This window comes from Acipenser ruthenus, chromosome 3 (genome assembly GCF_902713425.1).
Source record: "Acipenser ruthenus chromosome 3, fAciRut3.2 maternal haplotype, whole genome shotgun sequence".
NCBI classification, from domain to species: domain Eukaryota; kingdom Metazoa; phylum Chordata; class Actinopteri; order Acipenseriformes; family Acipenseridae; genus Acipenser; species Acipenser ruthenus.
In genome coordinates, this window is record NC_081191.1 from 12,542,151 (window position 1) to 12,559,459 (window position 17,309).

At 38.1% G+C, this 17,309-nt stretch overlaps 2 protein-coding genes across 9 annotated transcripts in view; one reads left to right on the forward strand and one right to left on the reverse strand.

Moving 5' to 3' along the window:
- The window catches only part of LOC117435622 (A-kinase anchor protein 9-like), a 102,953-nt gene extending 101,229 nt beyond the window's left edge, over positions 1-1,724 (reverse strand). For 5 of the 7 annotated variants that reach the window (XM_059012563.1, XM_059012562.1, XM_059012564.1 and 2 more), the window contains exons 1-2: positions 1,605-1,724; positions 1,456-1,514 (exon numbers count right to left, since the gene is read on the reverse strand). In XM_059012563.1, coding sequence (XP_058868546.1) covers positions 1,456-1,514; positions 1,605-1,641 — 96 coding nt within the window. In that variant the 5' untranslated portion in view covers positions 1,642-1,724. The remainder of the gene's footprint in view (positions 1-1,455; positions 1,515-1,604) is intronic. The other 2 variants (XM_034920861.2, XM_034920857.2) reach the window with 1 other exon arrangement.
- Positions 1,025-16,931, forward strand: LOC117435825 (transcription termination factor 1, mitochondrial). 2 transcript variants are annotated; one of them, XM_059012565.1, is made up of 2 exons: positions 1,025-1,047; positions 12,078-16,931. In XM_059012565.1, exon 2 carries the CDS (start codon positions 12,108-12,110, stop codon positions 13,245-13,247), a length of 1,140 nt encoding a protein of 379 aa, XP_058868548.1. In that variant the 5' UTR covers positions 1,025-1,047; positions 12,078-12,107; the 3' UTR covers positions 13,248-16,931. The 2 variants fall into 2 exon arrangements, with proteins under 2 accessions (XP_058868548.1, XP_033915173.2); XM_034059282.3 differs by lacking the exon at positions 1,025-1,047 and adding an exon at positions 9,650-9,771.
- The last annotated feature ends 378 nt before the right edge of the window (positions 16,932-17,309 follow it).

Genomic DNA, 17,309 nt, shown 5'->3' on the forward strand with positions numbered 1-17,309 from the left:
AATTATATATCTTGACACGCAAAACAATACAGAATATAGTATCAGTACCTTTGGTGTTAATACAGTACTTTTCAATTAAAATGTATATGCATGTTGTGAATCAAGACAATGGAGTCTACATTGTTAATGACCTCTGTGTCAGTCCTTTACACCCTACAGTGATAATGACCTCTGTGTCAATCCTTTACACCCTACAGTGATAATGACCTCTGTGTCAATCCTTTACTGGTAGAATCAGATGGTTATTACTTCACCAATTGTAAAAAAAGGGAGAAGGCAAGTTCTATGTGGCCATTTATAGCCTGTTTTACAATACATCAGTCCATTAGCTAACAAAATACTCCATCAATAAAACTGTATTCCTGAAGAGATAATAATCACTTCTTCCAAAACAGGCAAAATATTTCTCATAAGCAAGACATCTAACAAGTTCAGTACAACTAAAATGTATCCATTTTTATGCTCTTTATCTTCACCCCGCAATAAAATGACCATAGTTACAGTAAGAATATGACTGCAATATACAGTACTGTAGAGTCATTCCGTGACAAATCACCCAACAGGTAACACCCTAGCCCCTCCAATTTACACCAAACCAGGTGCTCAAGGTTGTTCCTGGCAAAAAAAAAATATTTTATGAACGCCTCCTCCACATTATCCAAAAACAACTTATACCATGACCAAGTTAACCGTATACCTTCTACTGCAGTGTCATACATGTTTAATACAAATACTTTTTAATCTCCTTAAAAAAAAAAAAAAAAAACATAACATGGTTATCTATCATATTTTTACTTTTTATAAATAATAACATAATCCTCCACTTTAGGAAATAATGAAGACCTCAAGTGTAGTTTATAAACAGAGAGAGAGAGAGAGAGAGAGAGAGAGATTATTGTTTTTTGTTTATTTTAGAGTGTACTTCTACATACCACGTTGCTACTTCAACAAAGAAACACTGATTCTTGAACAGAAAACCTGCAAGTGCTAAAAAGGCCATTCATACTTCACTGCAATGGCAGATCCCGTCAAAACCTTGTTCTGCAGGTATGTCAACGTGTTTCTTTTTTCCTTTTGTGTTTCACTGGTAACTCATTTATGTAATTGGTTTGTATGTTCTCTTTCACTGACCACTGTACATTAAGTCTTGATGCTAACTAAACTGCCTACGTTTAACCGTGTCTAAAAATATTAATAATACAATTAAAAAAACAAACAAAAAAAAACGGTCATTAAATAATCAGTGTATAAGTTATCCACTGACACTTGGCAGGAGCTGCCGAATACAAAGTAACTAGACGTGGCCTAAACAATATCCCCTATTTTAAATGTGACTGAATGCCTCACACTAACAGTAACGTCAGACTGCAGCATGGAGATCAAACCATTTCGATACAACTACATATTTAATTTAAACATATAATCTATTGACAGTTTCATCTGTCAGATTCATACCTTAGCTTTACCGGCCTCCAGCTTTTTCTGTCTCTCGTCGTCTTCCATGGCTGTTGCGTCTAAACTCGGAGACAAAAAAACGGATTGTCAATCAAAATGTGTCTACATAAAAATGTACTATATCGGCATATAAGCCTTTATTTTCCTACATGTACTGAAGCTGCGGTTGACAAATGTGGAGAACATTCTTTCCTACTGCTTTACTGAAGTCGCCATATTCATATCGACGTAAACACAAGGACGGGTTGATGACGTCAAGTAGGTAGTTACGCCTCCAAAATAGTCTTGAGGTGGATCATTTACGTGACAGGGTGAAGGAATGTTCCAGACAAATATGTATTCCAACAGTTAATTTCAACATGCAGTGTGTTTGTAAGTTGCAGTTATAATTTAAGAACATCACCCAGATGCATATACTACGAATTGCTTTAAAATAATCAGTGATTTGTTTAGGTTGGTGAAATGCATAGCAAGCAATAAACAAACAAACAAACAAACAAACAAACAAACAAACAAACAAACAAACAAACAAACAAGCAAGCAAGCAAACAATATTTATACAATTTACACAACTAAATGAAAAAGAAAATAGGCATTTAATTAGGCATATTTAATAGCACAACATGGGCGTACATTATATACAAAGTCAGACTAAATAAAACATGGATGTCAGTGTACGGAAAAGTCTGCAAACTGATTTCAAAGGTATAGACATTTCATGTTTTCAGGCAAGAGGGTGAAAGTGCAGGTAGATTAAATTACTACCCACAGCACTTGCTTGCTTAAACTTGTACTTCCTAACAACAAAGATAACAACACAATTTCAATTTCAATTTACATCTGGATGTGGAATGAGGGTCTGGCAGTGCTCCCATCACACCTCAGCTGCTAAGCATAAAACTGTAGTAGTTTCATAATAATAATAATAATAATAATAATAATAATAACAATAATAATAATAATAACAATAATAATAATAATAATAATAATAATAATAATAATAATAAATGACCATGCTCGTAAAATATGGGGTATATCAGAAAGCACACACACAAAAAGATTCTGTCCTGTACAATCCACAACATTTATTTGTTCTTTAAATTAATTAATAATCAGTATTTGGTCCCAGTCACAAAGCTTTACCTCATTCAAACCTTATTCAAACCTTGTATAAGTTATCTTCTTTAACAACAGTCTTCAACAAAATTAGGAAATTGCTTTGTGAATAAGACTCATTATGTTAAAAGAAATAACACAAAATGTTAAAAGCAATATAAAATGTATGCATTCCTAGAAATATATTTTATATAAATGCCTGGTATAATTTATACATATTTAATAAAAATATGATCTTTAAAAAAAAGCATCTGCTAGAATACTATATAAAATACATTAATTCTTCTATGCGCATTATCTGAAAACAGAGCAGGAATACAGACATTTTGCTATATATATGTTGTATAGAAAGTGATACTGGGGTAACAGCTACACTGTGTAACTTGATAGAATGCATTGGTAAGACACCGGGGGTCTTACCGGCAGCAGGGGATGGAGGCCGTTGTCTCCTGGACACTGGGGTTGTGCAGCTGATAGTCTGGCAAATCTTTAATTCCACCCATCTTCTTCTGGACATTCTTCAAGCTAGCTTTGTCTTACCCTGCCTCTGCTTGTTGCTACTTTGAGAACAGCTAAAAAGCTGTTTCCAGACCATCTGAAAGTTTAGATGAATAATTCATACCAGAGGAGTAATATGTCAGACACAGTAACCTAAGTACCTACGGCTCAAGTCATTAATAAAGTGATCCAGGCCACGCATTTTTAATGATTACAATATTCCTTACAGAGCACAGTGTGGCCATACTGGCCCTTTTATACAGATACTGTACAATATATAACAGCATAGGAACTGAGTGTTATAAAAGGAGCGAGAACAAAGATTAAGCGCTAGCAACATTATTACTGTTCAAATACAATGTTATACAGCCTACAATTTGCTGCTGTATCGTGGTACCTCATCATGTGTTGTGCGTCATGTCAATTTTACTTCAATGATCTTCCATCAGACATGAATTAAAGCATAGGTACTAGGAAACAGCAGTTTAATATATATCTCATCATGGCAGCTGGAGAATCCGTCCAGGCCAACAACATATCCAGGCATCATTAATTTACCATGGCTTTGTGGTTGCCTCCGGGAGATTAAACCTTCTTTTTACTTCAATGTGCAATTTGCATTCAAAAGTTCACCCAGAGAGACACAGTCCCACCAAGAAAGGTGGGCAGAGCAGAAGCAACCTTGGTGAAAAAAATAACTATACATTTTTGGCTTTTTTGTTTATTGTTTCTTTTTCTATAAACATTATACCATTATATCAAACAAAATAATATAGTGAAACAAAAGCTCTTAAGGTTAAGGTGAATTTGAATTTTTTCCAATTAAAGCAAATGCATAAAATCCCACATCTAGTGAACATACTGTATGAGAGGGGGGCAGCCTGGTTCCAACCAACATACAATAAAGCACCTGGCCAAAGGGGTATAAGGCCAGATTGGGGCACAACAGTGCATGTGGATGAGAAGCAAGTGCTTGTTTGCATCTTTCACAGAATGCAACAGTATCCAGCTAAACATTGAAATGAGAAGAAGGGACCAGGTCACAGTTTAAGAACCTCAACACTGTAAACATCAATCATATAGTTTTCCTTTTGAAGCTACACTATCTATAGAGGTTATGAGATATCCATCATCTGAAGGTATTGTACCTCTTACAGCACAGTGCTGCTTGGGTATTGGTGATGTTCTAGCCCTTACTGGAGAAAGTCTCCTTGCTGAGGCACCAACAGGACTTCCTGCAGCAATTACTGCTTTTAGGTCTCCTGGTACTGACCAGGTCTGATCTTCCTTTGCTTCAGAATCGTTGGGTTTATCCAGGGGCGGACTGGGACCAAAAATTGGCCCGGGAAGTTCGGGTCCACCGGCCCACATTTATGTCAAAATCAACATACCGAAATAATAATGAAGTCAGCGCACGCAGAGCGCCATCATGATGAAGTATTGGTAAAAAAAATAGAGTTTTAAATTGTTAGGGTAAAACTTCTTTGTACATTGTAGGCTATAGCTACTACCAGGTTTTCAAACATATTAGGGGCGATTTAGGTATGGCAAAGTATAGGCTATGGCAGTTGCCATACCATGGCTTCATGATATAGAAGTCACAAATAATAGGCTATCCTATTGAAAATATCATAGATTTTTTCGTCTACGAAATATGTTTCTATTCGTTATTCTTTGTCTCTGCACGTCTCTGTCTGCCGCCGCTTTGTGGTCAGTGAATGCAACACGTAGAAAGAAACCATTCTCTGCACACCAAAACCAACCTCAGTAGGCCTAATAACAAACTGTAAAGTATAAACACATATCACACAGATTGTGGTCTCTCAATAGGCCTAATTAAAAAAAAAAAATTCTGAACACATCGGCTGATATTTAGCAATTCTAGAAACCATTAGCAGCACTCAGCGCCAATAGCAACCCAAAATTACAATAGGGTTTCAGAACCCCTAATTATATCTCAAAATACAGTCAACTACTTCACCCAAATACAAGTAAACGAGACTGTCCTACCTTACGTCGCCAGCAGACGTCGCAGCAGTGCACACTTCTCTGCAATCCTGTCAATAACTCCATCACTGTCTAGGGCCATCAGTATCTCTTTCTCTGTATACATTGGCATGAACCCTTCCAAGTGGTTACTGACAAAGTCAGTAGGAATTTGTAGCCCAAACCAATTACATGATAGGCATCAGTCAATAAATTGTATCGGGATAGAATCAAATAGCAACACATTGCACAGTTTTTGCATGAAGTGCAAGTTTTGTTCTCTAGCTCCATCTCTTCTTCACATGCTCCACTGTTTCCATCCTCCTCAGGCACCTCACTTGTTGTGTTGACCCTGTATCTATCCAAAGCTGACATCTTCAGTCTGTCCCACTGTGTTAGGGTGATAACAAAAATGTGTCCAGCTCTTTGGACTGAGGGCGTGTGAAGTAATCAAAGATACCAGCTGACCCCCCTGCATTCACTTCATATGCCTGCATCTTGTCTCTCTCTCTCCTTCTCTTTCCTCAGCTGTTGTTCTCTCTGCACTGGACTCTGCAACAGCATCCATTCTGTCCCTTTCTCGCTCCTCAAGCTCAGCTGCATCTGCTTTAATATGCACAAAAGAACAACAGCAATCCATTTAATTAATACCTTTAGCAAAATTTATTATAATTTGGAAGAATACTCATAAGAACATAGCTTGTTTAATTTATAAAACGGATAGTTCCGGTCCTCCTCTCTGATTGGTCAGCGATCCAGCCATGCTATATTCAACCATAGGCCGCTGTTAGGCCTTCTCACTGTTCCATAAATTATATTTTTGCACAACAACCTAATCAACATCGACCAAAGTATCAAACCCAATCAAATTCATGTGAACGAATGCTTTAAAATTTGGGATTTTGTTAGTGTGATACAATACATGCAATGTGAAATCTACACTGCGAGTGTCCAGTAGGGGGCAATACTATAGCCAAATGGCATGTCATGCTATAGTTTTACAAATAAAAATGGGCTAATACCACCATCAGCTCGGCTTGCCATGATTTTGTTTCAGTTTATATCAGGGGTAGCCAGCTAAATGGTGGAGTGAGAGAGAGACGCAACCTGGGAAATGTTTGAGCTAATGTTTTTTTTTAGTAACCCAGCTAGCTAGCTAGCTAGCATAGGACGGCTAGTCGATTTGCTAGCGGAGTTTAGCATAACTATACATAGCTGACTAGATCTCAAAAAGTGACTAACGTTACAAATATTGGTGTAGCCGTTTTATAAAAGCGATAAGGTAGGAGAGGCTGTGATATATCGTGTATATCAGGGGTGGGCAATCCTGGTCCTGGAGGGCCGGTGTCCCTCCTGGCTTTTGTTCCAACTGTGCTCTAAATTACTTAATTGTACTGATTATTACCAATTATTGGTCTAATTAAGTAATTTAGAGCAGAGTTGGAACAAAAGCCAGGAGGGACACCGGCCCTCCAGGACCAGGATTGCCCACCCCTGGTGTATAGTCACAGCCAAGGTGTTATTAGGTATGAGGTGCAGCCGAGTCTTTAATCTATTTTAATGCAACCATAAACTCTACTGCTTGTACCTGCTGTGCTCGACCTTGCCACAGCGTCATCTTCTTCAGTGGGCTCCCTAGGCCAGGGGTGCACAATTCCAGTCCTGGAGGGCCGGTGTCCCTCCTGGCTTTTGTTCCAACCTTGCCCTAAATTACTTAATTGGACCAATTATTACCAAAAACAAAAGCCAGGAGGGATCCGGCCCTCCAGGACCGGAATTGTGCACCCCTGCCCTAGGCTGAGTCGGCTGATTAATACTGGCATCCTGACGTCCCTCGCTCTCCCTACTACCAGCTGGCCGACGGAACATGTCAGTTATTTTTGTGCACTTTGCAGCATCTGCCTCGAGAGACCGTTGCCGTTTGTCTCTAATCTTTTCTGTCCCACCTTTTCTTTTTCTCTCCATTTTTTACACTGACACTCATCCACTATCAATACAAGAGGTTCAAACGAAAGACGAAATCTGGTTGACCAATCCCGTCCTAAGAAAATCCGGGCAAGTCCAGTCAGGGAGTGGCCACTCCTCGCCCCCCCTTAGATATTGCGATATTGGATCTACCCAAGAGATGACTGGTGTGGTAATGTGTGCGCGCGACAGAACGAGACTGCCAAGTTAATACCAGTGTAATTCTCAGCATGTAATGGGGGAAAAAAATATTAATAATAATTATAAATCAAACGTAGACTAGCGGCCCACGCAGGTCCAAACAGACCGGCCCACGGGGGATTCTCCCGCACTTCCCGATGGCCAGTCCGCGCCTGGGTTTATCTGCAGGCAGGCAACACATTTCAGGTTGTCATGGTATTTGTTTTGTTTTGTTTGCTTTTGCAGAAAAAAATATATAAAAAGTAGTGATAAAAAGTGTTTTTTTTACAAATCAGAAATGTACGCATGTATTGCGTTCAAGTTATTGTGAATAGATTATATATTAAATACAAAATATGAAAAAAAGGAACTAGTGAGACACAAAGACATTGGGTAATATATAGCACTCAATATTCCTGATTGTATAACTAACTGTAGTTTCAACAACAAGGATCCACAAGGTCAACCCATTATCAAAAATAAATAATTGAAATGAAAGCAAGATTACCCAAGGCTAAAAAACACAGGGCCCTATTCACAAAGTAAAATATACTTTAAAAGGATGTGCACTATTGTACTACCATTCACTGGAAAGTCTGTTTTGATTGATTACATTAATTTCATGTAACTATTTGTATTTATTTATTTATTTAAACCATGTCTACTGAAAGTCAATATTTGTTTTTTAATGTACTTTTTAATCTTTAGCGTACTAAACAGGTTATTCATGGAGTTTCAGAGGCCAATACTCATTGACAAGATATGAAGCTGTATTAAAGTATATGTGAATGTGATTGTTGTTACACAGGGCAGCCTGACAGCATGCATTAATTGAGAACAGGCAAACAAAGCATAATTAACTTGAGACAGTGGAAGCTTTGCCATGGCAGATCCTAAAATGATGACCACATTTAAATAATAAAGCAGCTAGATAACTGAATATAGATATTTAAATGAGTTAAAATAAATGGGCAAAGAGAAAAAGCTATATAATGTATTTAAATACCTGTATGAGTGACTTAGCTCAGCCTTAAACACGTGGATAGTATGCAATAAAAATAAAGTGAACAGCTGAACACTAAGGCCAAGGGTAACGTGTGACCTATTGGGATTCTGAAAGAGAGTTCATTGCACAAGTCATATTAAAAATATAGATTACTCTAGTACCGGGAAAAAAAATACTATAATTTCCTTATTTGCAAAGATGTATGCATCATATTTTGTGAATACTAAAGTAGTCTTTATATTATTAAAAATGTTGGCGTGTTAGTGTGTGATGTGGGTGGGGATGAAGTAAAAGCTTTATACCAATAGCCCTCTTAATTGGCTCTGTATTCTTTGATCCTGCTCCAACAGCTGCAGCAATATGCCTCAAGACTGCATCTGCTTCTCTCACAAGCTGTTTCTACTGGCAACCTAGACTGCACAGGAATAGTAATGATACCAAACTTACAACCCACCTTAATAGCATTGGGCTAATTGAGCACTTAACTAGCAAAATGCAGACTTATACATTTCTTAGGAAAAGAAGAGCATCGGAATCCCATAGGAAAGGGCCCCCTTCCTCTTTGTCTGATTGCTACTGCTACTTTTTGAAATGGGTTGAACCATGTCTGAATCATGGAGTCCTCCTCCCCATTTCTGGATCTATTGTCTGCACAGCTACTCCGGACATGTGAATGGTACTCAGAACATCATGAATAGGTATAACCTTCAGTAGAATTGTGGCTGTGCTGGACTGAGTGTAACATAGGAGGCTGTGTGGTCCAGTGGTTAAAGAAAAGGGCTTATAACTAGGAGGTCCCTGGTTCAAATCCCACCTCAGCCACTGACTCATTGTGTGACCCTGAGCAAGTCACTTAACCTCCTTGTGCTCTGTCTTTCGGGTGAGACGTAGTTGTAAGTGACTCTGCAGCTGATGCATAGTTCACACACCCTAGTCTCTGAAAGTCGCCTTGGATAAAGGCGTCTGCTAAATAAACAAATAATAATAATAAGTTTACAAACTGAAGACTGTACCTTTAAAACATATTTGGTATTCCCTGTTTGACTTTCTTCATGGAGATTATGCTTTAAATGGACATCAAACAATCCAATAATTCATGTTTTGATTCATTTGAATGCCACTAAAGAAACATTCAAGTTACAAAGGTGGCAACATAATGCATATAAGCATTATTTGATTAAATAGAGGCCTAATAATAATAATAATAATAATAATAATAATAATAATAATAATAATAATAATGTTGCACTCAATCACTGCTGACTCTATTGATGGCAAATAAGCAGCAATCAATATTCACCACAAAAACACTCAGACAACAAAAAAAGCAGTAAATCCTAACTGGAATATTAATTTATAACAACCAAGTATTGTACTGCCATCTACTGGTTACTTATCAGATCACTTCTTTTAAGTGCAACATGGTGAAACATCCAGTACTACAGAGGGCACCACGGAGCAGAGAACGTGCTTGATGATAACACCATTTGATATAGATGAGCTACCTCATTATTTCACAATCGCTGGTTACCCGAGACCTTCCTGGAAATGTGCAATGTGAAAAGGCAAGTGAAATACAATTGTGATGTACGGTAGTTTAATAACTAGAGCATTAAGATGCGTAGTTATCAAGAATTAAACGATTTACTTTGCCTTACGTTATCTCGGCTGTAATGTACAGTAAGGCTATTTTGAAGAAAACGTTTTTGTATTGAGCCGGTATGGTGAAATTTTCACTCAAAAAAAAAACTGGAACTGTAAAACTGAAGTCTGCTTGACTTTATAAAAAAAAAAAAAAAGTATTTCTTTGTAAAATATGTTGAAGAGAAAATAGATATTTAGATATTTGGTGGTAATGCAGCCGTAAATAAAATAAAATAAATGAAAACATTGTTTTATGCATATTAATTCGCGGGTTATATAGTATTCAGTAAACTAAAATCATTTCTGGTCTGATTTAAGTCATTAAGCATTGTATTAACGCACACTCTATGAAACTATTTTCAAAGACGTAACAGTAAATTGCTGAATTAATTCAAAATATATATATTGTTAAAAATAAAATAAAAAAAATCTAGTGTTTATTTTAAGGGAGTTAGGCCTACTAGTGTATCCCACTGTTAGGTGTTCAGTAAGATTTGCGTTTCTTTTTGTAATTGCTGTGTTTCTCCTTGTTGGTTTAGGGTCTGTCTTGAACTCAGGTGTTAAGGTGCAGGCAGCCTCAATTTCCACCAGACACAAGGGAGCTCCTTCTATTGATGCAAGCTGTATATCTGAGGCAAAAGATGGTCAGGCGAACTGCTCAATTGCTGTTGCTGTTGGCGTTGCTTTGCATTTCTGGTTTGCAGTTTCAGCCTTTTCCACAAATTTTTTAAACGTGATGTTGTTCCTGGACGCCTTTCAGGAAACGCAGCATTAAATCTGGTTGCAATTTCACTCCAGACATTTCAGCGTTGCAAAACTGCTGTGGCGTGTTTTCTACCATTTTGATACAATTTTTTATGCACTGAACGAAATAAAGTTTCTGCTCCGTCGAGTAATTCTGAGTAGGACTTCCAGCTATGACTTCTTTTATATGAATACAATAAATATAACACCTTTATATACTTGGATGATTCGATTTGCATATGTATTTAAATTGACAGATTTGATACTTTCTCTGATTAACGGTCTTTGTTAATAAAATTACTCAAATAAATACGTTTTGTTTATACTACACAAAACTTTTAGGCTAGTTGAAAATGTTTTTACACAGAATTGTGGGATCTGGAACCAACTCCCCAGTAATGTTGTTGGAGCTGACACCCTGGGATCCTTCAAGAAGCTGCTTGATGAGATTCTGGGATCAATAAGCTACTAACAACCAAACGAGCAAGATGGGCTGAATGGCCGCCTCTCGTTTGTAACCTTTCTTATGTTCTTATAACTGAGCAATGTGGTGCCAGAAACATCAACCATCTAAGGTGCAAAAATGTGCTCAGACAAGCTTTCGACAGGGTCTGTAATTTACCATTGCAGCAGATTTGTTTTAACCATGCCATATAATACCTCATTTATTTAAAATGCATAAAAAGCTTTGGGGGGGGGGGGGGGGGGGGTCTATTTAAATAATTGACTTATCTGAACGAGAGCAAGGACCAAGTTACCTCTCTTGTCTTCATAGTTCTCATGCAACTTGTATTATCATTTACTGAAACATTTTTAGTCCACTAACCATTGTTGATATGTTATAGGGCTTTTTGCATTATAACGTATTCATCATAATGCAAAAAAATACTAATTTCAAAGTGACATGTTTGTTACTACATAAATACACAACATACAGTGCTTTTAATAACAAAACAGCGAGTTTAGCTAGAATCCCACACTGCAGCTCCGTAAAATGTAGCTACATACAATAAAGTATACATTTACGCTGCTCAAGCGAACAAGAGAACAAACAATTAAATTTAAAGCTGATTGCATGCTTTGTGTGCATTACTTATTTAAGTGTAATCCTGTATTTTTACTTGACTTATGTAGTAGTGTATATGACAGAAATATCAATAACAATGTGTCAATACAACAACACTGTTATCCAAATAGCCACCCAGGTAAAGAGGAGATTGTGATAATAAGCGCTCGGGCACTATTTCGAGCAAATTAGTGATTTATTTATTTATATAATTTATTTTTTATTAAGTGTGTAACATCTTAGCATTTTAGAATTTACATCAACCGTTTTTTAGTGATTTGCACTTTTGAATATAATAATGTTGACCGTAAAGGCTTTCATTCTGTTGTAGTATTAATAAACAAAACTGTTCCCTAGGGTTGTTATTTTAAAATATGATGACATTATGACTTTCTGTCAACCGTAATGTCTTATCAGGTTCTTGGATTCCAGATGAAGACTTGAAGGATGACTCTGTCTCGAATCACAGGCCTGCTGTACTACACCACAGGAAAGTTCCTGCTGAATCTCTCTGCTGCTCGACAATTTCACCCAGCTTACTTGAGGCTATACAGCGTACAGTCCCAAAAGGCTAGAAAAAGCCCAGTAAAGGAGAATGACTCTCTGCTGGAGAACCTGGTCAACCTTGGGGTAGACATTAAAATGGTGAGGAGAAGACAACCGGGGGTCCTGAGGAAGTTGATCACCAACGAGCATGGTCTGGCGCGCTTCCTGCAGGGCAAAGGGGCGGCCAAGGAGACAGTGGCCAGCATTATTTCCCGGTACCCACGTGCCATCACCCGCTCCCATGACCACCTGGAAGAGCGTTGGAGGCTGTGGAGGAACATCTTCAAGGCCGACAGCGAGATTGTGAAGATTGTAGAGCGCTCACCAGAGTCCTTCTTCCGTTCTAGCGACAATGACAATCTGGAGAAGAACATAGCCTTCCTGAGCTCCCTGGGCTTGACCGCTAAGGATCTCCATAGGCTGCTGACCACCGCTCCCAGGACCTTTGCCAACAGCGTGGAGCTCAACCAGCAGATGGTGGAGCTCCTGCAGGACATCTGCTTCAGCCTGGGCGGCAAGCAGCCAGACCACTTTGTGAAGCAGATTATCTCAAGAAATGTTTACATTCTCATTCGCAGCACCAAACGGGTGAGAACTAACATTGAATTTCTCCAGAAGGCTTTCAACTTGACCGATGAGGAGCTTCTCAATCTGCTGCAGGGCCACGGGGCTGAGATTTTAGACCTATCCAATGAGTATGTCAAGAGAAACTTCAAGAGTGCAGAGCAGAAACTGCAGTCGCTCGGATGCACCCAGAAGGATGTCAAAAACTTCATCCTCTTCTATCCTCCATCTCTCTATGCCTCGCCTGAGACTTTAAAAAATAAAATAGATTGTTTGCTGGGTGCTAATGTTGATATCAGACAGATACTGGATAAACCAAGGGTGTTGGACTTTAGCATTGACACTGTAAGGAGCCGGATAAAGGAACTAGAGAAGGCAGGTTATGATTTTAAAAAGAATGGGATCGCTATTTTAGACTCCAGTAGAAAACGATTTGAAGCCAAGTTAGAAAGGCTGTCTGTAGTGCCTGAAGAGTAAGTTACCTTTTGAACATTGTTTTTTTTTTTTTTTTTAGCAAACGCCTTTATCCAGGGCGACTTACAGAGACTAGGGTGTGTGAACTATGCATCAGCTCCAGAGTCACTTACAACTACATATCACAAGGAGCACAAGGAGGTCAAGTGACTTGCTCAGGGTCACACAATGACTCAGTGGCTGAGGTGGGATTTGAACCGGGGACCTCCTGGTTACAAGCCCTTTTCTTTAACCACTGGACCACACAGTTGTAAAATAAACTGCAAAAACAAATTGCTTGTTCAATCATTTAAACTAATTCTGATCTTTATACTTCCTACCTGTCATGAAATGGCATTATTTGGTTTGAACCAGTATGTTTTAAGTAAAACAGGTAGTCAAGAATCTCACATAAATAGAGGGTACCCCATGGACATTAATTGATAACTGTATTTTAAAATGGGAAAGACTAAATATTAGGGCAGGGGTATCCAGTCCTGGTCCTGGAGGGCCAGTGTCCCTCCTGGTTTTTGTTCCAACTGTGTCCTTAATTAATTGGACCAATTATTACCAATTGTTCTAATTAAGTAATTTAGGGCACAGTTGGAACAAAAACCAAGAGGGACACCGGCCCTCCAGGACTAAGATTGGGCACCCCTGTATTAGGGAGATGTAACAACGGGCAACTGTCATGCAACTTTTTGAAGTAAAATAAGTAGAAAAAGCCATAGACTTTTATCCTATCCTCTTGATAATACTAAGACAATCTTTTCATTTTCAAATTAACACTTTTTACAGACAACAGTGGATGTAATTGGTAAACGTGCCACTGTGAAGAAGAAGAAGGACCCATTCTAGATATGTTCAAATATTCATTTATGTCCATGTTGGCATATTCTATCCAAAACAGCAATAAAAATATAATATCCTTATATACTGAGCATTAAAAGAAACTCACGTCTGTCAAGAGAGCAGCGCCTTCGTGCAATCGGCATGTTGGAGGCTGGACTAGGGCAGCGTACTGTGGCTCGCCGTCTTGGGTGCTCACAGCCAGCAATTTCAAACCTGGCGAGGAGGTATTACCAGACACGCTCTCTCAATGACAGGCCACGAACTGGGAGACCAAGAGTCACAACACCTGCCCAAGATCGACAGATTATTTTGCAGCATCTTCGTGATGTCCATTGTTAATCACCACAATAAAAAGTCACTGCACCTGCTCTAAAACAGGTTGTCATTTTTCGATCACATCTAGTGAATTTTATCCAAATATAAGTGATAAGTTTCTTTTGATGCCCAAATATGATAAGTTTCTTTTGATGCTCAGTATATATAAACAGGTAACTCTGGAACAGATTTCCAATGACATCTTCTTTTGTTAATGTGCAATAGATAATAACGGTCTGATTGCTTGACATTTAGTAAACAGAAGAAACTTTTCATCTGCAGCATTGTCTTTGAATTCTACTCCAAATATGAATATGAAATTATATTTATTTAAAATATAAGCAAAGAAACAAAAGCTTTGCAACAGAAGAAATCTGGTGAATGCAGGTGTAAGTTAAGAGAATAGACTTTCAAAAACAGCACTCCGACATCTGTAAGTGGCTAAGTGACGTTTTATCCAGGAGGTGGCAGTGTGGTTCTGAAATACGTGGGCTTCCACACTTCCCTTGTATGTGGTCTTTTATCCAGGAGGTGGCACTGTGGTTCTGAAATACGTGGGTTTCCACACTTCCCTTGTATGTGGTGCTTGTCTGTAGCTGATAGTTCACCTCTGTTATTCAGGCCATCTTTATATTTTTGGTCCCATAATATGTAGGTAAAACAGTAGCAGCAGAATCAGTTGTCACACTTTACCAGTTTAGTAAATGCAACTGTGATGCAGTTTTAAATGTTTGATGTATAAGGACATACAGGTGAATACTTCTTGTTTACTTTTTTGTAAACTCCGGAAAATACCCAGATAATGCATAAACCCAGTGACCTACGATAAAAATCACTTTATTTGAAGTTTAACCCATTAGTAGTGCTTGTGTAATTTGTATTATTGTTGTAATTGTCACACAGAAAGGTGTCAAATGTATTTTCCTCCGATCTCTCACAAGCTGGGAGATTCAAGCATCCTCTGAGGGACAGAAGGTGAGCACCAAACTGTTGTTCTTATCAGAGACTAACAAAAAAACTAGGTAGTCTTAATGCACTTCTTATATATCCAAGCATACTTCCTGCCAATAAGTATTATATGTATCCGTACAGGGATGCAGACACTGAATGGTAATCAAAAGTAGCCCTTCTAATATGGTGGCTTATGTAAGGCCAGACTTTATTTAATCTGTTTACTGAATTGTGACATTGTTGTTTTCAGGGCTTGTTATCGTTTCATACTCTACAGGCCTTGTTTATCTGGTTTAGCAACAGGTATCCATTTTAATTAGTTAACAATTAAATTATATATATATATAATATATTAGTGGCAGGGCAACTATCCCTGCGCAGGGAAAATATGTGCGTGTGGCAGGGAGAGAGTTAAAATCTCCCTGCCAAACTAAATTGTTAATTATTTTATTGTTTAATTATCACCCACACCTGGTAATTATTGTAAATTAGTGCCAGGTGCAGGGTTTAAAAAGGGTGCAGCGAGTTTATTCTGGGCTGCTGTGTGGATAAGCCTGACTGTGCTTGTGTGTGTTTAACAGAGCCGTAGTGAAAAGAAAGGTAGTGAAAAACTGTTTTTTGTTTGTTTGTCAGGTAAACAGCTTAGCCATCCTGCAAGAAAGTTTAGGTTCCTGACGTGTTTAGTCAGCGCTCCAAAAACTGAGTTAGTTGAGTTTTTGTTTTTGTTTATTTTGTTTATTAAAAATAGCAAGTAAGCAAGCCATTTTATAAATATTTAAAGTGCTGTGATTGGCTTAACAAGATCACATGACCGTGTGGTAAGAATTGTCTTACTGCACAGCTATGACATCATAGACTAACATACTTACCTCATCTATTAATATTACTATGCCTTAAAAGTAAAAATTATCTAAAGAGTGTTTCTGTAGGTAAAAATGTCAACATACAACTGAAACAGCATTTAAATCACCCAACAATGTTTTTTTTTTTCATCTGTCACCTATGACTTACAGAAAAATTGGCAAATATACTGGGGTATTTAGTCAGAGAACAGAACAAAGAAATCTCTGAGGTAAGCAGTAGCAGTAACACTTTATTCAAAAGCCATCTGAGAAATCACCACGCAAGTCTCACTCAGCATGTAATATATACAATTAAACTAAATATATCGCCTTATAAAACTGACCGGTGAGTATGCAATGTTTAAATTAGACACAACAGATACATCTCGCCACTACCCTCCCGATTTCAGAAACATATTTAAAACAAAATTAAAATCTCCTGCTCTCTGCTTACACAACCGTTGGCCTTTTAAACATGGTCGGGTTCAAAATAGAATTCTATTGTGCTCACCACGGACGGGAAGGACTGTGGTACTGCGCAAACTGACACGGAAGTCGTTTAGTCCGCATATCATCTAATGCTGGTTTACAATCTAGGGAAATTATGCTGGTTACCAGCCATTGGTGTGAAAACAGCCTCTGAAATTATTGGTCAGTTTCTCTTGAAGACCGCAAAACCTAAGTAGGATCATTTCCTACACAAAAAAAAAAAAAAAAAAAACTCGGAAGCTCCTCCCTCGATGGCAAATGCACCAGTTCAGTGTTTGGCTGTTCCATGAATCCTCCCTCAGATGTGGAATGTCTGCTTTCAATTCCCAAATGCTATTTCATCTCGAAAATGTTAACTGTAAATGGCAATGTTCAATGTAATGTTTATGGCAAATAAAGTACAAAATATATGTATTCAGGGACTATTTTTTTTTTCTCAGTGGAAGGATACATAATACATTTCAAATTCTTTCCTTAAAAAAGTTTGTGTAATTATTTTTATTTTCCAAAAAAAAAAATGTAGCCATTTTATAAGCGAAATAACCCACTTCAGAGTGTGCGGTAAGACAATGCTTACCGCATGCCCTGGGTGCGTTGTGAGGCACGAGGCCGCAGGAAGTCCTTACCGCACACTCTG